Source organism: Ceratina calcarata, unplaced genomic scaffold (assembly GCF_001652005.2).
Source record: "Ceratina calcarata isolate Rehan_Ccalc_2016 unplaced genomic scaffold, ASM165200v1 scaffold1, whole genome shotgun sequence".
Taxonomy (NCBI): domain Eukaryota; kingdom Metazoa; phylum Arthropoda; class Insecta; order Hymenoptera; family Apidae; genus Ceratina; species Ceratina calcarata.
The window spans coordinates 1,097,343-1,125,225 of record NW_017130860.1 but is presented as its reverse complement, the minus strand read 5'-3'; the positions used below and the strand labels follow the sequence as shown (position 1 = coordinate 1,125,225).

Here is a 27,883-nt window from a genome sequence, read left to right as displayed (position 1 = left end):
GCAAATTACTCGTTAACTATTAACGCCAGCGAGAAACTTTTACATGGAAATTGTAGATCTCATCGTCCTCTACAAAAAAGGTCTGATGCAATTTTCCCGTAGGTCTAAAGGTTTGGGAGTTATTTGCAAAAAACGAAAATTTTGCAAAATCTGAAGGGGTACCCCTTGGAAAAATCTCGGAAAAATTGGAAAATTTTTTTTTGTTGGTTATTATTAGCAATATTCTTCCGACGTCTGATTTCTTTTTAAAAAATGCGTTTCTAAAGTGCATAAACTTTTGGGATTGACTGTATAGCCAATACATCCTTAAGATGCTCGTATCACTTTTAAATTCGTTGGCTCGACGCATCGTTTAAGTAACACGAATTTGTATGAATTTATCATTGGAGGGAACCGAATGATTCGAGAAGTTTGAACGGGGCGTAATTATCAGCGGAGTGTACCGGGAACCTTTTAGTCTAAAAGCACTCGCCGATAGTCACGCAGGTGTTGAATATGTACATAGCATTAGGAATCGTAGATGCTCGACTCGCGGAGCGGAGACAAAATAGGTAGAACCACGTACAGAACTCGCGACGCGGCGCGTACCAGGTTTCCCAGCATTTGGGACGCGTACCGACACGAGTAGGTATGCAGACTTTCGTGTAGGTAACTGAAATACGCAGTGCTTCCTTCCTTTCTGCCTGGCAAGGAGACGCTTTTCAAACCTTTGGGACACCCCGAGTGCTCGACGTGGAACCTCTAATACTTCCTTTTCAACGCAGTCGGATCACACACGGCTCTAGTTTCACGGATTTCTGATACGCTCCTCTCCGGTTTAAACGCGGCTCCACTTCCCTGCCTTTTTAACATTTGCTAGCTACTTAAAATGTGTCGAAAAATTATAAGGAATTTATCAGGTCGCGATGCAAAAATCCAATTTCCTGTTTCCCTTTACGAGCGTTCCGTTGCCAGATATAAAAAATATCCAATCAACCCCGTTCTCGATCGTGCTTCGCCATGCACGTCGAATCGATTTGTCGAATCCCGCGACGAGTCGGAACGTACAAAGGGTTTTCGAAGGAGCAGGAGTAGGGATCGTTGATTACTGGCCAGAGACAGGGAACGATGGGAAGACCTGTGTCGCTGACGGGAAGGAACATCCTTGTATCGTATAAAAATGTATGACAGCGAGGAAATGCTATTTTCCAGCTAGGAGAATTCCATGCACGGAGAGAACGAATTCCTGATGCTCGACGGAGTTCTGGTATCGATTACCAGCCACCAAGTGAGGGAGACGGAGGACGCATACCAGCGGATCAAAAAATTCCCGTATGCAGAGACCGTCTTAAGAGCCGCAGGATTGGAAATGTGCAAGAAATTTTTAACTCAGCCGCACTGCTCACATAAATTTCGTATTCATATTTATCGAGAAAAAGTTGTTCAAGAAATTGTCATGCCTAACGGTGAACTCGCCTAATGCTGCGAGACGGTGTTTCGACAATATAATTCCGCTTAGAATTCGTTAACTGCCTTGACAGCGAGTCTCTTCTCTGAATAATCCGTTTGACTTTCACACTATCGCATCTCCCATTTATAAAAATCCCTGCCATGGAATTTATCGAGCACCAGGAAAACATTCCGGCAACAAAAAAACAGAGAAAACACGTACGCACCTAACCACCGCGTCGCTCGGATCGAACCAATTCAAGTTCATCGCTTCCGTTCCGTTAAACCCGCGTGTACACGACCACGCGCGATCGGCCGTTCGAACCGCGCTCGTATTACTCGAACGCGTCGAATTTTTCCAATAATTTCTCATATTCGGTCGTCCCGCCCCGACCCTCGTCACAAAACGCGCGCCTATAAACGCATCGGTTTAAAAATCGCGGAACGAGCGTCGACCGAGGAAGGTGATCGAACCCCCCTGGTCGGCGAACCCTCTGGGATCACCAGCGACGGGACGCGTCGTGGTCTCGGGGGAGAGGAGGTTATAGGACAGGAGCATAAGGTCCCCAGAAGTTTGGCAAGTTATTTGTAGGGAAGGGGGTGGCAGGAAAGGGGTCGATACGTATCGCGATTTGCCGGGCGGCCGGGTTATCAGAAAAGAGGGCTGCTGCTCGCGAAGGGGAAAAGCGGTGTGTCGCTCGCGTGTAGGCAGCTCTACGCCCACGTTACCGGACGGCTGCCAGATAGGCATCATCGAGGCGTGTTCTATCGGCCTCATCTCGGGCACCCTCTAACAACCTCGCACTCTCTATGTACGGTCTCCGTTCGTGTTCGGGCCGTGAACGAGCAGCGTAAAACGAAGAAGACGACGAAGAAGAAGAAACGGAGAAAGGAGGACGGAAGACCCGTTGGCGCCATTGAAGCCGGGAACGCTTCTATGGCACGCCGGGAACCCCGTGCACAGAAGCGAACGTCCTGGGAGGATGGAGAACACGAACGCGGGGTCTATTTTTGTGTCGGGCGGCGTCGGCGGCGGCGGGACAAAAAGCCTGCGGCTTCCACCCTGCTCTCTCTCTTCGGGTTCCACGTTTTTCCCTCCCGGGTTCCTCACTTCCTTGCATCGCTCCCCGACCGCCGCTCTTTTCACTCCGTGCGCCTCTTTTTTCGCTGCCACGTCGCTTCTCCCGTCCTCCTCTCTCCTCGTACCGTCGGTGATCGTCCCGTCCTCGTCGCGCTTTGCTAAACTAGCTTCTTCCATCCTACTCCCACGCGCGGCACTCTCTGTCCCGGAGCAATCGAGCACGCGAGAGACGAGGACAGGGGTGAAAGGAGGAAGCTTTGGTGGAACGCAGACGGGTAGACCTGTGCCAAGCCGAGGGAAGTTCCAGTCGAGCACGGTCGAGTCGAGTCGTGTCGAATCGAGTCGTGCCGGGTCGCGTTGAGTCGAGTCGAATACGGAGGGAGGGAGAGAGAGAGAGCGAGCGAGCGAGCGAGAAAGAGACAGAGAGGGTCGGGTGCCGGCATGGGTGCTACGTGCCGAAGAAGGACAGCGAAGCAGCCGGCGCGGCGCGGCACGATGCGATGGTTACGCCGAGGGCAAAGAGGCGGAAAGAGGAAAAGGAAAGGGAAGCCGCGCGCGTGAAAGACAGAAGGAGAGCGAGACGAGAGAGGGTGTGGAAGAAGGAGAGACCGGGCGAGTACGGGATGGGCGAAGCGGGTCGGGGAAAAAGGCTGAGGCCGAGGCTCCCTTGGCGGCCCGCTACTAATTGCCGCCGGCCGCTCCTGGCTACGGGCCGCTGAGCATCGCGCCACGCACAACAGCCACCACGGTTATGTTCCGTGGGTTATAGGCGTGACTGTATAGCCGAGGCCCCGAGCGCTCCGATATGCTTTACCTGCTCCGTACCCTTTCAGTCCCGCTTCCCGAATTTATTCTGAGACCGAACCGAGACTCGCCGTGCAAAACCAACAAAATCTTTCGTATCTGGAATTCGATCGCGTTAAACGGCCCCTCCGATCAGACGACCAAATGTCAGACTCGTTGTGCGCGCATGCAAGAGTACGGAAAAAGAATTGAAAAAACCAGATCCCCGTTGGGGTTGGGATAAGCGAATAAGCCGATGAAATACGTAACATTCGTCGAAACGAGCAGCGGAGGCTGTTGCGCAAATAAATAAGAGATACATATGTATAGGTGGGATATATAAATCGATCGTTACGCCGGTTAAGTTCAAAACAGGCCGTCGGTCGCGTAAATAACAACCGCGTGCACGCGCGCTTTTCTATAAATGAGCAGCCGCGATGCGGGAATCGATCACGCTGGAAGATGATCCAAAGTTTCTGCCTGCAGGAGCGCGACTCACTAATTAGTCGCGGCGACGACGACCGCGAATTATTGGCGCGGAGCTAACCGACGCGTCAAGTTCTCGCGCTAATTTGCGGCGCGAGGGTATCTGGTTTAAGGCCACGATCCGAGTTCCATGCCTGACGTCGTTTCGGACTCGTCTGCATTGAGATCAGTATGCGATACCGATTGCCCGACTGCAGACATTTTAGAAAATCAAGCTCAGAGAGGAACTTGTTTTATCCTTTAAAAATTAGTAATGCGTAACTTCTTTTTCGATGTTCTTACGTATCTCTGGATACTGAAGTTCGCGTAATTATGAATCGGTAATATAATCGGAAAGTAAATGGATCGCTTTAAAGATCTCACGAACTTTCGAACCACCCTCGTTCTTGGAAGCTGTTAAGCCGCGAACCGTGCAAGAATAGCGTTTCTAACGATAACGATAACGAGCCTTATCCAACCAGCAAGATATCAGCTCCACGGTGCGATTTCTTTCACCGACTGAATTTCGCGGGAGGAAAAATTCTATGCGACTGCACGATTTTTCCTATATTCTTCACCCAGCAACTGGCAGCTCTGTCTTTCTCTCTCTCTCTCTCTCTCTCTCTCTCTCTCTCTCTCTCTCTCTCCGTATGAGAAAAGGAGAAAAATGTGAGCGAGGAATCGACGACACCGGAACGGGAAAAACTATCGACGCTCCCCCGATCGTAATGGGTTCCAACCCCTTGCCCTAATATATCCCGTATTCCGGATCCGGCGTAGCTCCCGCACCCCTTTCGATCCCTCCCCCAGCGCACGATTATTATCACCGACCCTGCCCCGATAATGAAAGTACACGCACGTGCTGGTATTAGTGTCGAGAGAACAGCAGGGTTCGCCGCCTGGTTGCATTCACGAGGCCCCGGACGGCCACAGCCACTGCACATTGGGTGGGGGACACAATGAGGGTGGCTCTGCGCCGTGTTTCGGCTACGCTGAGTCACGCACCACAGAGAAACCCGTGACTCCACGCGTGGCCCGGACCGAACCACAGAATCCACCGCTCTCGAATTTTTATTTCTACGAAACTTTCTACGTCTTCAATTTATTATACGATTTCCCGACATGACAATAAATTTTTTATCCACGTCTGTTTTTCACTTGCTGAAAAATATCGCGAACAACAGCACTTTTCCCAGCCGAACTTTCAGCTGGTTTTATTTTTTCCCTCTAAACAAAATCTGGTGGTTCTATCCACTCGACGGTCATATTCATGGGGGCAGGGAATAAAAGGGTCGAATTGAATGGACGATTTCGCGGTAGCCAAGACTATTAGCGAACGGTAGAGCTCGGGGTGCTCGCCAAAAAATCGGAGAACGCGCTAGTCAACCCGGCGAGGTGGTCTAACGGCGGTGCATTATTTCTACCGCTCTCCAGGAGGAGGTCAACTGTTTTATTGACTGAGGGTCGAGGTGCGCGGCCTCGGAACCACGGTTACGGTTAACCGAGCCAGACCTCTGAAATCGTACCAGGGAATTATCGGTTCAGTTAGCCGCTTTGCTCCGTCTCCACTTTTTCCGCGGCGCCGGGACGCGATTCCCTCGGAAACCGTTCGAAAATGTTCAGGGAAATACTGAGAATTTATGGATTTCCTGTAAAATTATTCCGATATTAAAGGAATGTTATGCAAGTTTAATTTTAAAACTGATATTTTAAGAATTGGTAGACAGACGTAAATCGCGAAAATATTGAACAACTGGAAATTAAATATCCTTGGCATTAATTGGGAAAGTTCGATTTCTTAACGTCTACGTTGCTGGTGTCTAAAATTACGAACGATATTAAAAAAAACTATTTATTTTTGGTTCTACGGAATTTTACACGTGTGTCAAATATCGAATATGTGACGTTAAATATCAGCAGATGTCCAACGTAATTTTTGTAGAAAAGAGTAGATTCTGGTTGGAGCAAAAGTTTTTCGAGCCATCGAGAAAGCGAACGACGTCCCGGCGATTAGCCAGCAGCGGATGAAAAAAAAGGAGCGAAAATCGTCGGTCGATCGTCACGGTAACAGATGCCGCGATTGCGGTGCCGGATCGACCGCTTTCTATGGAAGCTGCAACCGGCCGCAATCTTTTCCGAGATGCACACGCACGCGTGCATACAATGGAGAAGGCGAGAAGCGTGCGAGAACGATTTCAAACCCAATCTTTTCGAAATCACCGTCCACGACCATTCGAAATTGTTAAGAATTACTGATACAAGAATCTAACAATTTTCTGATGATTTACGAAAATTATAGAAAATGGCAGAGACAATTCCAATTATTTTCTGCGTATTTCAACATTTTTCAGACTTCAACTTTCCAAACTCGACCCAACTCAATTCCAGTCCGCCTTAAAAGTAATTTGGGTCTTTCTGCTTCGCCTGATCAAAGTTTTTCTAAACTCAATTCTACTCCACCCTTACCAAACGTAATTATTCTAAGACTCGCTCTTCGACCCCTTTCCTTAAACCTAAGTTTAAACTTCATGCTGCAATTTCTAACGATATCCAATTAAAAAACGAAATCGTCTTTCCAAGTCGTACTTTTTAAGTGCAACAGAGCGTGCATTTCGACTGTGCACACCGCACCGAGTCGTGGAAACGCGTGCGTGGTTAGAGAGATACACGCCGGTACGCGGGATCACGTACACTGCAGCTCAAAAGTACGTGAACGTGAACACTTGCCACCGATGAACGAATTTTAATCAGTTTTCATTTCAAACTGTTCTAGAAGATATATTTTACCAACATTTCATTAAACAAATTATTAATAACAATAATTATTTCAGAATCAATCCATTTCTAACATTTCCTATAAACGTTTCCCAAATCATTTCGGTAATACTAGAGATCACTGTTGCATTAAATACTCATAGGTAAGAAGATTCGATAATGAACATCGTTAAAGAATAATGATTTCGATGACGTCAGATGTGCAGATACTTTTGAGGGGCAGTGTATGTGGAGAGTAGAGTAGACCGGCCGTTCACGGGCCCGTACTTGTACGGGACCTTTGGCGGCTCGTGAGCCGCAGTCGGGACGATCAATGACAACCCTCCCCTCCCGGCGTGTACCCCGGTGCCGGTCGTGTTCACGGAAGGCACGATAAACGCTCTCTCGCTCCGGATCACGGGTCTCCCAGAGAGAACGTTTCCCGTCCCTCGCCGCGCGCCGCCCCGGAGAACGGCGTCGGGTTCCCCAACCCACGACCGACTCACCACACCGTTCCATTCCGTTTCCCCCGCTCGCGCCCGCTCCAGCCAGCCGTTCCACCGTCGTTCTGGCACAGGCTGCGCCGCAACCGGCACCGTCGTCGTTCCTCGCTCTCTCAATCAAGATAGACGCGCGAGAGGCTTAGCACGAGGCGGCAGGAGCGTCGGCAGAATTTCTCCGAGGGAGCGACCGATATATAAGGGCGGGCGAAACCACAGGCGGAACCGAGAGGCAGACTAACTGCTCCGACCGAAGGGAAGACGCGCGGGTGGGCGGTGGGCGAGTTCTCGAACAATTTCCAGCGACGTGCGCGTACCCCCGCGATGATATCTCCGCGGGGAAATTGCTCCGCAGAGCAGCCCCGCTAGAAAGGATTAATTGGTGATCCGAGTTTGTTGATAGCGCCGCCGGCCTGGAACGTTGTTGGCTTTTTCTCGTTTTCCTTCGCCCGACCGTCGCCCGTGAATTTTACAGATTTCAACTACGAGCTTGTCCGTCGGATCGTGCTATTGCTACGATCTTACTTTTGAATCGTCATACGATTCCATTGGCAGATACTTCGCATGAATCTTGTTCAACGAATGCATTCTTGTATTTTAACGAACGCGTTTTAATGCGAGTTTCTTTCGTATGAAGATTCTTATTGATTCATTCAGTAGAAAAATACGAAATACCCGACAGTCTGACCCGGGCTCGAGCAAGAGCGCGTTCCTCGAATCAACTGGATCCGCGTCTCGCAACCGTCACTGAGGGTGGCCGAGGGAACGGGCTCCGTGCTCCGTAGAAGGCAGAGAGCGGCGAGGCGAGCGAGACGAGAATAGACGGGAGAGAGAAAGAAAGGCGGCGAACGGATACGGCGGCGCGGCGCGGTGCAGCCTGTCTGTGCCTCTGCTTCGGAAAGTGACTAATGACCGTGCTGGTCAGACCTACTCTTCTGCCACCCAACGAGAGAGAGAACGAGAAGCGCGCGCCGGCCCGAAGGAGAACCAGAACGGAGAGGTGAGCCGCTGTTATCTCTCGCGGCCCTCGACGACGGTCAACCGTGAAAAATGACTATCGTGACGAAGAGATATTTTACGGAGCACCGGGTTCGAGCGCCGTCGTCGTTACGCGCCGTGAGCACGGGAAAATAAAGGAAAACGAGCACTGCGTGTGTGTCTGCAGGCGAGTAAGAAAATAAAATGCAATTGGGAAATATCGTCGACGAACGCATCGATACGGGGGACAACGACGTGAAATATTTGAAGCTCGTGCGAGACGTCATTAGGCACTGGCTAGCCTAGCGACTGTAATTACTTGTAAACTGAAAGCAGCAACGAACCAAAGCGAAAACTGTTGGAAATTCGAGACGTATCTGGGATCCGTGGACAAGAAAAGGGGAGAAGAAATCGTGGAAAGCATCGGGAATCGAATGGAAGACGGCTGGCTCCCTTCAGATCGATCTCCGCCTAGCACGACTAGCACGCGGAACTGAATCCGGATCGGATAAACGAGGGAACCGGGCAACTTTATGCGCCTGCTCTGCTTCTCTTCCTTCCGTGGGAAGCGGGGCCAATCTCTCTCTCTCTCTTCATCCGCCGCTACCTCCGTTTCTCCCTCTCCCACTCGTTACTTCCGCGCCTGGAATCCCACGCTTACGCCGCCGCGGACGTCAGAGGCGTAAATCCGAGAGAGCTTCCTGGGCTGCGAAGCGTCGCGGCGTCGTTAATGATAGCTTCGAGCCGCGCTCTGCCTTTCTGCCGCCGCTCTCTCTCTCTCTCTCTCTCCATCTATCTTTTTCTCTCTCGCTCTCCCTGTGTGCTCTCAGACCGAGAACGCGCCAGCTCGGTTATACAGCCTCAAAGCCTCGGGAAGACGCTCGTTCGCTCGTTTGCTTCTCGCGCTGAATCTCGCCGATACGTTCAAACGAAAATCGACACATCAAATTCCGAGGAGCAAAATACGTTCGTGAAACGACGTACGAACTAGTCGCGTTTCCAAGAATTAATTATTTATTTCGCCTGGGAAAATCCTGAGAGTATTCCACGAGTTCGAAGGAAAAACCTGAGCAAAAGAGAAATCCAGTTACACAGGAAGTGTGCACAGGGGAACGATCGGGCGATTTCGATAACAATGGCAGTCTGGCTCGAGCGGAATCGATTTCGATCAAGAGATACGCGATCGTCGATCCGGTCTGCGTACGACTTATTATCGGTTATTTATCAGAGACGGCCCGTGACTGAAATTTTTCGCGCGGCGCGCCGAAGCGGTATCGGGAGTTCGAGATTCTCCGCGTTCCACTTGCGGGAGCACGAGCTCCGTTGCTCGTGAGAAATGGACGGGCCATTACGCGAGAGGCCGGGATCGAAGGCCGCCGCGCGTTGCGTCGCAAACTGCCGTGAGCCGGATCGGAGCCGGCGGCGTACGGGAGATCTAGGCCAGTCGACAAAAATGGAAGAAAAAATAGACATCCAAAATTTTTATCTCCGGAAACGTTACGGCCCGGTACAAGATTATTGCTCCGAGCATCGAAGCTCGGAATATCTTTCCCTGAATTTTCGACCATTTCCTCGATACCTAATACCTACTAACAGACGTTTCTCCGTTTCTCACACCTGCAATCTTATCTCACGTTCGATGAGAGACGTACACTTACAACACATCTATCTTGACTTCAATATTTAACTTATTCTCTGACCAACGAATACACAAATATAATTGCTGCTCGTGTTTAAAGAGAGGCACGGTTAATTAATGTGAAACTTCGTTAAGAAATTCTACGGAGAACTTGAGAAATCTTACGGAAACGTGAAAAACCTCAGCCACCCACGGCAGAAGTATCGATCACCGGGGTTCGGCATCAAATCTGCTATCGACCTCGCTCGTTGCAACTTCCGCCCCCATCCCCCCGTCGCGGCAACTTTCAATCTTGCCGCATTCCGGCGTTCTTATCCGTTTGCAGCGTACCTACTGGAATTCGTCGAGGTTCGCGGCGAGTGTAATCGCGCCGCGCCGCGCTGTAACGAAAGTTCGACGAGAAATCGCGGAAGCGCAACGCGTTACGTGGAGAGGCCATAGCCGTCGCGGCGGTGAGCGGATTCAACCCGTTCTCAGGTTTATTACGGAACCGGTAGGAATGAAACACCCGGTGCGAGAAACGCGTTATCAAATTTAACAGAAGCGACCGCAGACGACGCGTGCATAAGAACTTGAATTGGTAGACGAATAAAAACCGATACGACCACTTTATTAGTTTAGACGATCGAGGTTCTGTTCCTGGATTATAAAATCCGTATACCGCGAGATGATCTGATCGTTTCTACGAAGAAAATTGACGTTAAAACGAGAGACCAACGGGAGGCTGGCAAAGTATCCACATAATTGCGCGTAATTAAGCAGCCACCTTATCCGACCGCCTTTTCTTTTTCCCTGTCGCACCCCTTCTTTCATCCTTGCCTTCTCACACCGACAGTAGTCGAGATCCATTCTCCTGGCAACCGTGCCCGAGATTTCTCGCGGTTTTTCTCTACTCACCCGCCAGATAAATTCTCCCGGCCCGTAAACCTCGCCGGGCGGCGCGAATCCGCCAAGAAATCGTCTGCGGTCGACGGCCAACCGGCCTGGAAGCTGCTCCAACGAGCCAGTTTCCGGGGACGCTGGTTTTACGGCGAATTTTCCAGATACGCGGTTATCAGTCGGTTAAACCTGAGCTCGGATACCGTCGGCTTTACGCTTCTAACTTTTAAAACCACTACTTCCAGTGATATTGAATCTCCTTTAACCAAATTTACAAGTTTTTTAGTCGTTAATCAAAGTTTCCTATGCGCATCAAAATTTCAATCGTATTTCACAGAAACGTGTCGTTGTAAAATACTTGTGACTATGGTTTTAATAGCGCTTATCGTGAGTCGCGAAGCGAAGTTTAAAAACGATGTCTAGGCGTGAAACCGAACCGAGACAGGCTTGAGTGTGTTTACACGCGGTCAGAGTAGTATATCCCGTGCGGCGTCAGACAAATGCGCGAACTCAATATGAAGTATTTTTAGCGCGGTTCATTTCGAAAACGTTTGGTTACCAAGCAGGAGGCTCGCGATTTTGAATCGCAGGTGCTTCGTTCGTTCCGACGAACAAGCACGCAATTCCGTTCCAGCGAAGTTTGCAATTCCAAAACGTTAAACGAAACGAATAAATTGGAAATAGTATCGTTTCCTCGTATCATTCAACGTTGCAAGCTATTAGCTCTAGCAAACAAGCAATCCCGTCTATCCTCAAACGTTTCCTCGAACCGTCCGGCTGCAGCCGGAAGCTAGATCCTCGAAAAGCAAGATAATCCAAGAGGAGACAGACTCACCTTGTTGTGCGGCAGCTGTGTGGGTACGTAGAGCGGCGGATCCAATCCGGGACTCGTCACCGCGTGACGTCCGATAATCCTGTCCGCCGGTTTCGCGTCGTATCCTTCCGGCTGGCCGATGTGGAACCCCTTGCTCTTCACCCAGAACCGGAACTTGCTGTTCTCGGCACTGTTCACTTCCTCGCCCCTGAGCGTTCTCAATATACGCGCGTACTTCTTAATCGTGATCGTCTTCGTCTTCGCTAAATCACCATACGTCTTTATCACCCACGGCTGATAAGCGTTGAACATACCGTCGTTTTGAAACTTTTTCGGCAGACCGGCTTCCTGTCCCTTTTGCATGTAACCGGTGCCGTTGGCGATACCAGGAAAAGGCATGGTCACACCGTTCTTTGCGTCCCTCGCGTTCGAGTTCCCGTTAGCGTAACCGGAGTTCAGACCAGCACCCGCGGAGTTCAGAGAGCCGCAGGTCATATTGGAGATGTCCAGGTATGAGACGGACGAGCTCTTGCCCAGATTGGTCGCATTCCCGACGAACGTGGCCATCGAAGTGGACATGTACGGGATCGGAGTAGGCATGCTGAGGCTTCCGGCGCACAGGCCGGTCGTGGGACTGGGCGCCATGCCCAGCCCGGCGACGGTCGCGTACGTGGACACGTCGGACATGTTCGTGGAGGCCTGCCAGCTGTTGGACAGTCCGTTGCTGGAAGACGTATCCGTGGTCGGCGTCGACGTCTTCGTTTGATTCGCCGACCTCGAGTTAGACCCTCGGCTCTTGGACGACGGGCTCGTCTCCGGCGAGTTCTTGCTGGCGTTCGTCGACGTTCCACGGGACTTCTTGGTCGGCGGTTCGTCCCGCGTCCCGTTCATCGAATTCAGATTACCATGGGACGGGCTGTTGTTGTTCTCGGACCTTGAACGCTTGCTGGAGTGCGAGGCGGACTGGTGCGACGGGGTCGGCGAATTGTTCACCGGCACTCTGCGACGGAGACCCATTGTCGCGCTGGCCATTATTCCCGGGTATATTTAGTGCGGTTTGCCTGCCCTGCTGACGATCGATTTCACACTGTCACTAGTTCACCGGCCGCGTCGTCGTCGATCACCGAAACCGTCAACCACCGGCATTATCGTCCGGACGATGGTACACGCGTCGACAGACGGAGCACACACACAAAAGCCGATAGATACGAGGGCCGTGCCTCTGCCCGCTGTATATCCACGTCCACTCGTTGCCGTCCTCGTTTCCGGGTTGCCTGCAACGAGAAAAATAAGTTTCAAGACGACCGTTCATCGTCTAAAAATCTCATTCTCATCGGCACTGAAATTTTTTCATTAAATACTCGATCATGACGTATAGTTCGTTATATTCGATCGAAAACTTCGTGCTTGCGATTTTGCAACGTGTTAAGACTCGCCAAGGGGGATGCACGCGCGACAAGTTGGATCAGTTACGCGCGATTAAGCGACGGAAACGTTTAAACGAGGTTGGGCCCGCTAATGAACCGAGGCGCGGAGTGCAAGGATAATGCAAGCTGAAATTCGCATACGAAATTGGTTTCCCAGTCGCGAGGCGCCTTTCTCTCACCGCTGTTGCAAATTCTTTTCGCGCGAAATTAACCTCAGGCTGGGACAAGCGTTGCTCAACCCTGGCCGCGGTGGAAAATTGTAGTTTAACCAATTACGCGCTTCCCTACAGATTTCTTTCACCGGCCTATCGAATTTCGCAACCTATTGTCATAATAAACTTCGACGGGTTGTCGTCGCGTCGTAAGCCTCTTCTTCGAAGGAAGACTGACAAAGGACTGGGCGTCCGTCAGGATTAACGGGCGAAGAAAGAAAGACCACGACGTGTGACCATTGTCTTCTAACACAGTAAAAACTAGTTCCGTTTATTCTCTTACTAATGAAAATTTCTATCTGGTCCCACAAATGTTCGAAACTTTGTGTATGTTCATTTTGACGCCTCTGACAATCATTACGTTCCGCAGTCATCGAGGGAATGATATATCCTGCAGTGTTACACTCGAGCGAGGACGCAACAAAAAAAAAATAAAAAAAAAAACGAATAACTGTCGACGCTTTAAACGAACCGACGCTCGACGAAATCAATATAGGAGCCGGCGATTCATCGTTCCGGCGTAACGAGCCGCGACGCTTCCGTCGCGCGGAAAACGACGGAGGAACGCGGTTTCATGCAAATTAGTCGACGTCGAAAAAATTCAAAGAAGACGATCTTAAAAAATATCGGTTTTCCAACTGAATTAAAGCCTCGGACACGTAGACGTTAAATCATGTCAAAACATTTATCGAATTATCTTGGAAGGAAACGGATTAATGATATGAGAAATGAGTACGACTGATCTCCCGTCCGTATCATTTTGAGTAGTTAAGGGCCCGTGGATGCGCGTTAATGGATTTTCGTAAGACAGGTGTTAGAACGTCGGCGCGACATAGATGGTATGCAATTAGATGCGAGCGCGACTCGGACAGCGCGCAGCGAATTAGGAAACCGGTTATTTAACCAGCCGCCGACTTCCTTCGCGTGCCGTCACTGCCTAGCCATGTTGGAGCGTCATTGAGAAAGTGGCTGGGCGCGTGCCGATTTCGAAGAATCGGGACTCCGTCATTTGTTAGGAACAATTCAAAATTGCAAAAAATGCTTCAAATAAAAGTTGTTTTCCTTCTAACTTCGATATTTAACGAGTTACGTATGATTATTTGGCATTTTATTGATGTTGACAAAATCAGACCATCCCAGCGTCGAAACCGCGAACTTTTGGCAAAAAAATTCGTTTTTCCTTAATTACTCCGAAACTATTAGACTTACGAGAAAATTGTATAGGACCTTTTTTGTAGAGGATGGCGAGATCTACAATTTCCATACAAAACTTTTTCGCTAGCATTAATATTTAACGAGTTATAGACGAAAAACGAAAAAACAGTTTTTTGCAAATTACTCGTTAACTATTGACGCCAGCGAAAAATTTTTACATGGAAATTGTAGATCTCGTCGTCCTCTACAAGAAAGGTCTGATGCAATTTTTCCGTATGTCCAACGGTTTGGGAGTTATTGGCCAAAAACGAAAATTTGGAAAAAATTGAAGGGGTACCCCTTGGAAAAATCTCGGAAAAATCGAAAATTTTTTTTTGTTGTTTATTATTAGCAATGTTCTTCCGACGTCTGATTTCTTTTTAAAAAATGCGTTTCTAAAGTGCATAAACTGTTGGGATTGACTGTATAGCCAATACATCCTTAAATTTTCCAAGTATATTTCATTCGATTCTGCAGGGTCGCTAATGAGTTTTTATTTTGGTACGGAATCCAATTTTCAACCCCTCGTTGACCGTTCACCCTTCGTTATTCCCTATCTCAGATAACCCCTCGGCCATAATCGAGATGAGACCTTCTTCGCTGGATGAAATCGTCCCGAGTGAAATTTTCTTATCCCTGATATGATAACGTTATTGAAAAATTGTTTCTCGAATCTTGGGAACGAGATCGAGAAACTTGGCCTAATCGAGTGAGACTTTATTCCGGTAATTATCGAGGGCCATGCGACGGCGTGACGAACAGGACGTTCGTAGATATAGAGCGTATCAGATAATCGTCAAGGCGAGCACTAACTCGATAAAGCGGATTGCGCACTACAGCGATAGCCTGGATCGAACAATAGCACGTCCAGATAAGAGAATTTAACACACAGAAGATGATTCTATACAGTCTTCTGATTCCCCAAATATTGAATATCGCTAGTAGTCTGTCTAATGAAATAATCGAATCGATCTGAATCTGAGAAACTGCGAGGCTGAAGGATTTTGTAGACAAAAAGGGTAGTTTTTAAATGAAACTATCGATTGGAACAAATGACTATTCTTGCCAGGGTCACTGTCGGTGGAAGGGGCATGAATTAAGAAGAACGGCGAGCCTTGACACGCGGATGTCTCCTCGGTGATCGGATACTTCTGATCGTCTCGGAAAAACCAGATCCTTGAGATCGGCTCGCGTGGCACGGAATTCAACCGGGAAACGCGTACTGCCTAAGAATGCGGTGTACACGGGTAAAATTAGAGCGGACCGATGCCGACACGCCGAGGACGTTAATCGCGCGAACGAGAAAATTGACGGCGTCACGTCACCTTTCACGCGAAACCAGGCTTCTGTGCGTACCACCGCACCGCCAGCGCCGATTTTCACCGATTGTTCGCCATGCGACCGCCTCGTAACGATTTTTCTCAGAACGCAACAAGTTCCTACCTAACGGCTTTCCACGCCTGGGTTCCACGTAACTTTTCTTTTCGTCAATGCAAATCTAAAACGTAAGTGCATGTCCCTTCGACTGCCATTCGTCGTTACAGAAACTTTGTACGATCCCTTGTCGTGTTACGGTTACTAGAGATTCCTCTCGTGCCACTCGATCTTCAATTTCACGGATCATATTTTTAGTGACGTTCTTTTGTTAAAAACTCGCGTCAGTTTTCTTGAATCCTACACCGAAGGACGCGATGCGTCCTGATTTTCCACGACCTGTCCTAGTTCCGTTTGAACGTGATCCGACGACAATTTAGCTTCGCAGCTGCAACCCGTCGATTCCAAAGGTGTTTTCGATTATTCCTCGAATCGCTGTGGCTTCTATTCTTATTCCAGTAAGAATCCGATCTTAAATTCATTCATCGCGACACGCGTCTATGCTTCGAAACGATATCTCAGAACCGAATCATTAATTGATTCTAAAATTATCTCTCATTCAATCTGATCGAGCTGTTATCAGAATTTCTCGTAAATAAAAATAGTTAAGACTCTCGGGCTCGTTCGAAGAAAGTCTCTTGAAAATTCTCAAAATGCCTGCCACTCTGGATCCTAAATAATTCATCCTGTTTGAAAATCTCGCGAGGCAAACGCGTCCCGATTTTCCACGAGGCGGGCCGTTAAGCGGAGACCCTCGACGATTTGGCAGCGTGCTGCGACCTCACGTGTGAAAGCTCGAAAGAGAGAGAGACAGAGAGAGAGAGAGAGAGGAAAGAGAGAGGCAAGCGGGCGCAATCGATTACCGTGGTCGAAACTCGCGGTCGACCGATACCGGATCCAATAACCCGGGCGCAATAGCAGCCGCGCGCGCTCCTTTAGGTGGCAGAAACCAGGTCCTCCTCGCGTTCTCCTCTCTGCCCGGCGCGGCTTAAAGCGGCATACAAGTCACGTACCGGCATGGGACCACCGAGTATTATGGCGCGTCCTCTGCCCTGAACACCCGCCGCCCTCGCCCTCCGCCCATCCCACTTTAGCCGACCCTCCCTCTACCCGTCCCGACCTTCTCTTCACCGACGCGACGTCATATACATATTACGCGCGGCGTATAATGTGGGTGCCGCTTGCACGCCGCGGCGAGGCGGCCCGGTGTCACGCTACGTGCTTCCTGCCCGCAGGCCATGGTGTGACAAAAGGCCTTATGTCCGCCCGCTCGTGGAACACTCGTGATCGCAATGTGTAATCAAGCTCGCATGGCCACTGTATTACCGCGTACGTATACACCTACTCCGACGTGGCCCGCGGCCATCCGTACACGAGCCGCGCACGCAACCACGCACGTACGTATATAATACGCACGCGAGTAGTAAGTAGTAACGCGCCGCTTTTGGTCGGGCGCGACCCTTCCTTTCCAAACATCGCTTTCGCAACGCAGCTGATATCTTTTCTGTCGCATCGTCCTCTCGGCCATCGGTACACGTCTTGTCGTTTCTCTCCTACTAATAGTAGATCGCGAATTTTATGCGTTCATAGAAAAAAATTTTTTTCTCCAGTAATATCTGGATTAGCGCAGTCTCGTACGCGATTCAGTTTTGGCTCGACCGAGGGATCCGTTGCTCGAACGGGCCTGGGAAAAATCGTCTACCTGTCTTTCAATGGAAATGGGTAGGCCGGGAAAGTTAAGAGTGGAAAAGGGCAATCCCGGCCTGTGTCCCCGATGTGTGTTGCACTTTTGGCAGTTTCCGAGCGGCGTGAAACGTGTTTACCTAGACTATTGATCGAAGGGTGCGAGAGATCCGTGTTCGGGCAGAGGTGTGCGGCTTCCGGAAAACTTCACCGTGGCGACGGGATCGGGCCGGGAAATTTTTGTTGGGTTCCTACCTCGGGGCCGAGAGTGCCGACGGGGCGGGGAAGGGGGGTCTGGCACGGTAAGGGGTAGGTTACGGATATTCGAGAGCCGGGCTCGGAATAGCCGAGCGTATCCATGCGTCAGGAAACTTTCGAGACCTCGACTCGACAACTCGGCGAGGACACACTTTTGCGCCACGCTTTGATATTTTTCCTGGCTTGATCGGAATTTTTCCGCGACTCGATTCGACGTTTCATATTTTCGCGTTTTATTTTCTGCACGAGAGAGTTCCCGGCGCAATTCCAAAGAATTTCTCCGCGACATTTTCTCGTTTAATCAAAGGTATCGCGCTTTCTTAATTAACGGATGTGTCGCGATTTCTACGTGTTGGATTATTTATAGCGTATTTATAACACGAGGCTATTATGCCAATCAGTAGACTATGACTGTTTATTACTGGAGGCCTGGGCCATAAATAATGTGCTCGGTAGGGCTCGGTTTGCTCTGACAATGCCCGAAAACTTTTTGAAGAACGCTAGACTCTTCCTCACTCCGGGTGCGGATTTTTTTTAGTACAGACGTCATTCCGACCTGTTTTAATAAAAGATCATTCCGAACAATTTTCTTTTATTTAATCCATTAACCAATACTACAAAATTGAATTAGTGCTCAATTATTGATTTTTCCGGTATTAAATTCTGTACAATATTAAATAGTTCTTTTTCCGAAGTCATGGAAGCGAATGAAAATCGAACTGCGAAAAATCGTAAATAGAGAGCTGAACAACGGCTAAAACACCTTACCAGAGAAGAGAACACCTGATTTAACAGTTTCCAAAATCCGCTTCTCCTTCTTCCTCGATTTTCTCAATTACTACCAACGGATCGCTGATCACCAATGATCATCGATCGGTCCGCCGATTTTGGACGATCACAAACACTATTTTTAATCAATCACAATGGCACAGTGTCGACGTGTTTGAAACTTTGTTTACAGATCCTCAGCTGTCATTCACAAGAACACTTGTTTCTGGTACGAATTCGTTTCCCTCGCCGCCGTCACGTTTTCACCGGTGTGTCTCACGCGCCCCGCGGTGGTTCGAATGTCTGAAACGAAGCGGCGCAGAAAACCGAGAGACCGTGGGCAGGCAATTTCTGCGCCGGTCGCGGTCGGTCGGGATCTAATACGCGCCGCGAACAGCCACCTCTCGTGATATGTACTGCCCTCCCGTTACATGCACGGTGAACCGCGGAGGAGAGAAGCGCGTCGCGTCGAACGGTTCGGCTTGGTGTCCCGAGCGGCAGTAAGCTGAATTCCCAAACGGGCGGGTGTGGCGACCGTCCCGCAACCGAAACGGATGCCGCTATCTCCTCCGACACGCTGCCGCGACTCCCGGCGTTTTCTCCCACCCTCTTCACCCTGCCCTCACTCCTCCCACGCTTCCTGCCCTCCTCCGCGACGCGATTCCCAACTTTTTCAATTCTTCTCCTTCCACGCACGCGATTTTTCCACCTTCTTCTTTCTTAACCTTTCACTGATTTCCTACGAAATGACACGCGTCTCAAAGTTTTTAATTTAGACGCTTGTTTCCTCTCTAAGCGGTAACCCGCGAGGAAACAAGCAATTCTCAAAAGCTGCCTTCTGTTAGAAACCTTTTGATTTCTCCATACGCTTTATTCTCTTCTTTTTGTTACCTTTTCCACCACGTACCAAAGGAATCTTTGCACAATTTACTCGAGAAAACGTTTGCGGTTTTAGGAAGACCGTTTCACAGATTCACACGAAAAGGATCACAGTAATTACAACACAGAGTAATCTCATCGATTCCGATGAATGGATCACTATGCAACACGTCGACACTGCTGCCATTGACGAGTATCGCAGATTTAATATAAATGATCGCGTCCAAAATCGGCTGACTCGAGACTGCTCTACCCGTGAAAGCGTAACGCGCTCGAAACAGAGCACGCGGCCGTCAGCGACGCGTTGGATCACTTTCCTCGTGACACTTTTTCGAGGACGGAAAACGGCGAGCATGGCAACCGGCCCGGGCCGAGTCGTCGACGTCGTTCGCGTGACGTTCGTCACGGCGAGACGCGCGGTGGTCGCGTGCGAAAAGAAAGCCGAGGGGAAGGAGGCGAGGGATCGACGGCCGTCCGTTCATCTCCATATTCATAGAGGGGAATGTCGCGGCGCGACGATTCCGTGAGCTTTAACGAGCCGTAAAACACGGCGCAAAAAAAGGAAAGACTCGCAGGCGCGATTACCGCCGTCTTTTCGAATACCCGAGCCGCGAATCATCGCCGTAGCGTAGAAAGAATTTGTGTACGCACTCACTTGCTCTAATCCTCGATTGGCCGACGTGTCACTCGCGCGAAAACGCAAAGAAAAAATGAGAACGAAAATGCGGGTAGCAAAGACTGGGAGCGTAAAAAAGAAAAAGTAGAGGCGAAGCACTTGACTCGCACGACACACCGTATCACCGACCTGCACGAGAGCACGGTAGCGAGTTCCCGTGGCTCCTCGAGTAGTATCCACCGTGACGATCCGTGCGTGCCGCGTGTCCACGTTCCGAAAGTGTCACCTCCCTCTCCAGTCGGTCGGCTTCAGACGTGTGCACCGGCGAAGATCCGTGAAAGGAGGAAGAGGCGAGAGATCCAGTCGCGGTTGGACGATTGTCTCTCTCTCTCTCTTTCCCGGGGCCTCTCTTTCTTCCCACCGGCTCCTTGGCTCTTTTTCCTTTTCGGTTTTCCAACCCTTATTTTTCTTTTAGCCGCACGTTCGACGTCGCGCGGTAACGAGCGCGAGACGAGTAAGTAGTATAGGAAGGAGGGAACAGACACGTTGCGAGACGCGAGCGTCCCGCCGAGGAGGAAGGAGGAGAGTACGAGACGGGGGGGTGCGCGGAGGAAAACCGAGCAACGTCGGCGGCAGACTCGGTTGACTCGGTGGCCGAGCGGTATCTCACCCGCGAAAAGCGTCCCGCGATCAGGTGACAGCGGAAGTACACACCGGCGCTACTCCGGGAGCGAGAGAGAGGGCGAGTGAGCGGGTATGCGCGCGGAACGCGATAGGAGTCGCGTGAACGAGACGGAACGAATGGGACGGTCGGTTTCCCAACGGAGACAGAAGCCGAGACCAGCTGTGGTGGGGGCGTGTGGCGGAACGGCGGGAGGTTAAACACGCCGAACGTCGGCTGGATAGAGGCGCGCGGTGGGAGGAAGAGGGAACGAGAGCCGGCGCTCGTGCGTTCCGAGTGTGACTGACGGCGAGAAGAGACGAGAAAGAAGAGCCGGAGAACAGGCAGGAGACGAAGGAAACCAGGGAGGAAACCGACGACGGTGGGAGAAAAAGAAGACGAGCGGCAGACGGAACGTGGAGGCGACCGTCCCGCCGGGAGGAACAAAGAAGAGGAGCGGTGAGAGACGTTGCGAGGGTGCGAAGGAGCGAGGAAGAACGAGAAACGGATATAGAGGCGGCGTACGCGCTCGCCGGGGTGGAAGAGCGCGCGCACGCGGGTTCTCTCTGTCGAAGGGGGAAGTCGAGGGAGAGAAGGGCTCCCTGATCGCTTCTGAGTGCAAACGGTTCGGCGTGCGGTGGGACACTGGCAGGCGGGCGGCTGGCTGAAACTGCTTTGGATAGCGGGTGGCGAGCGGTGCGATACTCCACGGGACGGGACGGGCCGAGAGCCGAGCCGGGACCCCCGTCCACCTATACGGGAACCGTTCGTTCGTTCGTTGGTTCGTTCGTTCGTTCGGTCGGTCGCCCCTCGTGCCAGGGCGAAAGAGAGACGGGAGAAAAAGAGAGAGAACGGGCCGACAGACGCGCCACGCAGAGTCCGCCAGTCCGCCACACAGCCGTGCTCTCGTACGAACGGTGAGTCAGGCAACCGAGCAGGCAGGCAAGGCGACCAAGGCAGGCAAGGCAGGCAAGGCAGGCAGGCAGGCAGACTGGCAGGCAGGCATGCAGGCAGGCAGGCAGGCGGGCGAGCAAGGCAAGGCACGTTACTACGCCAACGGCATCGCCTGCCCTCGCAGTTCGATTCCGTCTCCCTCGCACCACCCTTGGTACGACTTGGCCGTCTCCGTCGCCGCCGAGTTCCGTCCTCCTCTCGCTCGGGCGACTCGTCTTTCGGGGCGCTTCTCTCTTTCTCCTCTCTTCTGTTCCCTCGTTCTCCGACGCTCCGTTCCGTGCCGTTACTCCCTTCGCCTCTCCGCCAGCTTCTCACCCCCGATCTCCTCGTCGTCGTCGCCCTCCTCCCCTTTCCTCACGCTTCAGCCGATGCTCTCTTCCGCAAGCGCGCACAATCCCGCCTCTCTTTTTCTCCTCGCTTCTTATCCTTGTCTCGGATTCTCGCCCCTTCCATCCTCGTCCACGCCACCCTCGCTGTCTCTCTCTGACCATGCACACCGCTCCCTCGTGCTCTTGAGCGTCGGCTTCTCTTTGTCGCCCCGTCCTCGCCGCTCCTCGGCGCCTCTCCGTCGCTCGCCGTGCGCCGCCGTCTCTGTCCGACCGTCGGTCGTTCCTCGTCGGCCCGTCCTCTTCGTTTGCTCGCCGTCCCGCTCCGATCCGCGTTCTCCGTCCTCTCGAGCGCGCGCGCGCTCGCCCACACTCGAGCGGTAGCATATCGTAGGTCCGCCTGCCTACCGGAGCTTTTCAGACACCGACGAACGTGCTGGAGGCTCGAAAGCACGACGGTGGGGCGGGCGGCGGGGCGAGAGGAACGGAGAAAAAAAACAGTTTTCGAGCGAGAACCAGGCGGGACGAGAGAGATAAAACGAAACGTGACCGCGGGGATGTAACGGGTGTGTGTGCAACACGACGGCACGACGACTCCCGTCGCCCTCCTTGTTCACGAATTTTTCGCCGCTCACGAGCCGGCACCGGGATGAGTTTCGGGAAACCCCGGCAGCCGAGGTGGAAATTGCTTCCAGAGAAATTGGATTTCACGATAATGGCGCGAATCGGTTCCAGAGATTCCCAGGAAACCAAAACGTCGGGAAAAGGAGCGAAGCAGTGCGGTCCCGCTTCGATTCGTCCCGTATTGCCCGCTGCTTGTAAATTTCTCGATACGCGCCACCAAAATATCTCTACCTTCCCCTCCTTGCCCGGCTAACGTCGCCGGAGATCACGTTTTACCACTCGCGTGGAGAATTCTCAACTTCGAACCGATCACTGATACAACGAAAACCGACTAGAAACAATTCTTCTACGTTGTATCATCTTTCAATAGAATCGTAGTCAATGACGAACTGGAGGTTGCAAACGTTGCTAGTTGGTCTAAAAACGATTTCCGTTTGTAACGGGCGCTTGCGGTTTCGTCTAAGGAGATTTATGTAGCATCTTCGTCGCTGCTAATTGGCTAGCCCTTCAGAGGGCAATAGCCAGTCACTGCTGGTTGTGATCGCAAACAGAATTAGTATGATTTTCGCTTTGCGAATCGCTCGAACGCGGAACTAACGGCGAGCTCTCTTGACGCTATAAATTATTTCTTTGGTGTCCATCTCCCAACGCGCGTGAACTTAATTGCTAATTGTGTAAGAAATTCCTCTGTAGAATATAAGTCTGTGAACGTCGCAAAAGAATTTTTAGAAACGATTGTTAATCGGCACTTTAATCGCAGAAAAAGACGAACTCGGTTAGCTTTCTTATTTCACAATCTCCTCATTATCATTACTATTTACCGCACCAGCATGATTCTCCGGAACCAGGAGGGAACTTGGCTCTCTCCTGATCGTCGGAGGAGATAAGAGAAACGAGCGAAGGCTGTTGGCCGCTGGAGGAGCCGACCGGACCGGCAGGAAGCGAGACGATCGGTCAGGGAGCGCGAAAGCGCGCGGAAACTTGGTTCCGATCGGGGGCAAGTCGGTCTCAGCTATTCCTCGCAAGTATTCAGCGCACACAGACCCGCGGGCGTAGTCTCCGAAGTTGCCTTAATCTCCACCCGTCTCTTTCGTGCTGGGAACGACAGACTTCGAGGGTGACTTTGCGTTCGACCGGTGAAAGCGAGACGGAGCGGAGCGAAACGAGCCGCGCGACGGAGAAGGAACATCGTAATCCGGGCAAAGAAAGAACACGGCGAGGAAAAGAAGACGGCGGGGCAGGGGGAGAATACCTGGGCACAAAGGCAAAACACGGGGCCCAGTTCGTGGAACACGCCGAAACATCTTTGAAGATCTAATTAGAGTAATTCTGCAAAACCTTCTTCTTAAAATGTTTCTGCCGCACGTGTCATGTAAAACTTCTGGCCCGCATCTCGTACCGCCTGGCGAACGAACGCATTCGTTTCGGGTTACGGCGTGATTGTCGCCTATGAAAGCGGCCCACAAGGATAAGAGAGAGAGAGAGAGAGAGAGAACCGTGCGGGGGACGAGAAGATGAACGCAGTGGGAGGGCGGTACCCCCTTAACACCGGGCACGAGGCAAAAAGGGGTCCAGCTGCGCCGCATCCTTGTCCGAAGGGAGCCCGGGGATTATTAAAACGCCGACGGAGGGGTGGAGCGAGAGCGTTCGTTCTACTGTTACCGGGGCTACGTAGCCACGAAACCGGTAAACTCTCCTTGTCTCCCCTTCGGATCTTGGTCCCTCTTCGTTCGATCGCCTCGCATCTTTGTCCCTCTCTCTTTTGGCCGGCTGATTCGGTATTCAAGTTCGAGTCGCGGTGCACGGGCCGCTGCATAAAATGCTCCCCTCCCTCTACAATGATACCAATCAACCCGTCGCCATCGAGACTACCAATCAGGGAGGCTTTGACGCGCGCGACAACGTTTTTCGGGGTTAATTCCGGGGTACGCTCGGGTGACTGAGCGATCCTGAGATCGATTGCGGTTTTCGGAGGTGGTGGGAGATGTACGATTACTAGAGAGAGATTGATGGTGCTTTTGCGGAATTAGATTGATCGACTTATGCCCTTCGAGACAATAGTTAAGAAGATTATTCCAAAACTTTGATACGAATCTCGATACGTATTAATTACCGAGTAAATGCGTAATGATTGTCATTTAAAATTTCGCGATAGTTAACGATTTCATTAAAAAACTTGATAAAAGCAAATTGACGTGTGTTAAAGCACAAGAATAAATTAATGAAGTAGCACGCGTAGCTTTAGCTGATTATGGATGTTCCCTGTCATCATTTAACTGCCTAAACGTGAGACCCTTCGACACCTTGCGCATCACAGGTACAAAGAGAAAATCCGTAAAGGACGCGCACTCTGTCCCTTAGGGACTAGTTACCTGCCAGCTTTAAGGATCCTAATACTTTATTTAGGGTGTGCCCATTGTGGGCCAGGAAACACTAAACGAGGCTATTAAAAGACTAGGCCGAACCTTCAGACCTCCTCATATTCGAGACTTTGCCTGTGGGGCTAGTTTGCTGACGTACGGTTCATGGATTTATCAAATTACACCGGTTTCTATTTAATGATCATGAATAATTTGAAACACTTACCCTGTAAATCAAATATCGTCTTCCTTCTATGACAATCGTCTTCGATCGATCCTCTTTAAGCGATGACGATAGTTTCACTGTGACAAAAACAAATTTTCATTAGAGAGCTGGAATTAAAATATCCCAATTTCTCTTCACGTCTCACAGTTTACTCGCTGACGTATCTTTCTATAATTTTAAAATGACAAAAATAACGTGAACGAAAATCAGAAACGTTTCCCTGGTTCTTTAATTTTCTAGGAAGATAGGAAGACGTGAGAGAATTCGAATTGCGGGAAACGGTAGCTACTCTTCTGACCGAGCTGTTTATCTCTCTCGCTCTTAACGCGGAACAGGTTACTCGCGGCCGAGGCGCGCATAATCGCACGGAAACGTTCCGCAAACAGCTCTCCGTCCCGGGGTCCATAGATTCCCGCCGAGTTTGTCCCGGATATCGTGGAGGCTAGCCGCGGGTAGGGATCGTGCCGGCGCGGCAACGTCCCGTCACTAATTACATTCTCCTCGCGCAATCACGGCCGCGTGTACACTTACGCCCGTCCTGTCCCGTCCCGTCCCGTCCCGTTCCGTGCCGTCTGCCTGGCCCGCGTCCAATTGCCCCACGTTGGATCAGAGCCTCTCCTTCTTGGCTGCCCTCTCGGGAGTTCTCTTTCTTCGAGCCGCACGTTCCTCCGTTACCCGTACCTCTTTTGGATACCTGGAATTCTGAGGTTACTCGCGAGCAGCCTGGTAACACCTCGCTCCTATACGACGAGGTGTCCGGGTCTGGATTCCGACGCTTTAGTGTTTGAGGAGTTGTAAGGGTGAAACAGGCAGGGTAGGTTGGTTGCGAGCCAACCTGAGTGGTCGAGGGGACGGTGTTAATGGAGAAATTTTGAGCAAATCGTTGGATTCAAGCTGCGATAGATTTTCGGCGTGCACTAGTAGCAAACGAAAATGCTGTAATTAGAATTAGGAATATTTACAGTAGTATGAAACTGGTTATTGAAAATGTGGAAGTATCTGGTGCTTCTGACTGCGGAATTTCTAGCCAATTCGCTTTGACGTTTTCGGCGTTAGGGATGTAACGAGTTTTGAGAAAGGGATGATGGTTTTTTGGGGATTTGCGAGCTGTAGCAGAGTGAAAGCGAGGGAGGCAGGAAATTGGATTCTAATTCGGAGTAGGGCTTGATAATGCAAGAGGAGATGGGAGAGACAGAAACCAGATTTTTAGCTATAATTGAAAGAAGAGGAAACACACGCGTATGTACATTTGAAAACAGATTCAGAAATCGTGCAACAAACAAAATCTAGTTTTGGTCAAAATGCAACTTATATACATTTGTCTCACAAGTTTCCTCGAACGATCAAGTCGATAGTAGGAAAAAGAGAAATGAAATAGCCGAAGCGTCGAAAGCGATAAAATTTTATCTGCGAAGGCACGCCACGCAAAAATCCATACACTCGTTCAACCCCTTTAACGCGGGCCCCTCCTGTTATGGGGCTAGATCCGTAAAAGTTGAAACACTCGGGCTTGGAGATACGTCGCAGTTTTATCCGCACGATTGCGCGTGGATATCGAGCCGTGGATGTCTTCGCAAGCCGTTTCCGTGGAACACCGATTACCCTTGAACAGGACCTTCTCCTGGAACAAACTCTCCCTTCCAAATTAAGTCTCAACACTCTTAATCGGAAAATTAATACTTTACGCATGCATCATATATTTACACTATTTTGTACAAAATTTTAATCGATTTCAACTTAACTACTATAATTTGTCACACAGTAACGAGATATAAACATAAGAAAATGAGGGCAAAGTTGGGAAAATATGTACAGGAATGAATAACGTTCAACTCAAGCAGTGTTATGTACAATTTAGGGTAATTCTAATCAGTTAGAATTTCTCATTAATTACAGCAATTAGCTTCGCGCCATACGAATGGAAGAGTAATAAGACACGAGGATGAGAAAATAAAGCGAGGTTCAAGAAATATGTACAGAGATACGCGATGCTCAATTCATACAGCGTTGCACACAATTTACACTTATTTTATAAATGATTTTCTACCGTGGTTAAGCACCGTAATTAGCGTCACACAGTAACGCGATACAAGCGTAAGGAAATAAAGGAAGGATGGGTAAAATTTGAACAAGGATACGCAACGTTTAACTCATGCGGCGTTATATAGAGGGGTTAAGATCTCCCAGCGAGAATTCCCCGAAGATACCACTTGGAAAAGTCAAAGTTGAACGAAGTAAGTTGGGAAGCCGCCGTTTCGAGGGCGGCCTCGAGGATGAGCGCGCAAGAAGAATGGAGCCGCGTTAACGACGTGAAATTTCGCACGCGCGCGATATCTTCGTCGGTTAACTGGCGACTTCCTCGCTAAGCAGGAAGATCCCGGCCCGCGATGGATGGGGTTTGTACAGGAAGCCGGGATTTTCTTACTCGCGCGGGGATTCGCCAGCGCCGGCTAACGGAAACGAGTTATCCCGCGTGTTGATCTTGGATCGCGCGCGGAAAGCTATGTACACAGAAAAATCTCGGCAAGTTTTATACCTGATAATTTTCGATGTGCCACTGCATCCGCTCCTTCGCGTCGGGCTACAAAATTTTATTCATCAATTCTAGGGAATTTTTTAAACATCAGGCTGATCACGAGTTTAAATATTCACACTATTATATTTACAAGACTACTGTGTTTTCATGCATCCCAAGAACTCCTTTAACGATTTACTAACGATTTTTCAAACAGAGGTGTGAAAACGAATTTGAAACTGAGGAATTATATACATTATTTACATTGGAAAGCGTTAAGTGTGGCTGCCACCCTGAGGGAATTTTCTTTAGATAGAAAAAGTGGCCAAGCGATCTTTTTCACGGTGAGTAAAAGGGTGAGTGTATGAAAACGAGAGTCGGAAGGGGTAAATCAGTTCACCGCGGAACTTAGCGTCGACCGCTAACTGCTCAACGTATAACCGGCTAATTACGTTAAGATGGATTACTTGGGAAGTGTATTTCAG

The 27,883-nt window shown here is 50.3% G+C and overlaps 1 protein-coding gene across 4 annotated transcripts in view; it reads right to left on the bottom strand.

The window, feature by feature from the left end:
* The window catches only part of LOC108630764 (uncharacterized), a 51,784-nt gene extending 26,816 nt beyond the window's left edge, over nucleotides 1-24,968 (bottom strand). The window contains exons 1-2 of one of the 4 annotated variants that reach the window (XM_026811680.1): nucleotides 24,884-24,968; nucleotides 11,343-12,595 (exon numbers count right to left, since the gene is read on the bottom strand). In XM_026811680.1, coding sequence (XP_026667481.1) covers nucleotides 11,343-12,353 — 1,011 coding nt within the window. In that variant the 5' untranslated portion in view covers nucleotides 12,354-12,595; nucleotides 24,884-24,968. Of the gene's footprint in view, nucleotides 1-11,342; nucleotides 12,596-18,237; nucleotides 18,797-19,771; nucleotides 19,888-19,921; nucleotides 21,254-24,883 lie in introns of those variants that run through there. The other 3 variants (XM_018034293.2, XM_026811704.1, XM_018034376.2) reach the window with 3 other exon arrangements.
* Nucleotides 24,969-27,883: the final 2,915 nt, after the last annotated feature.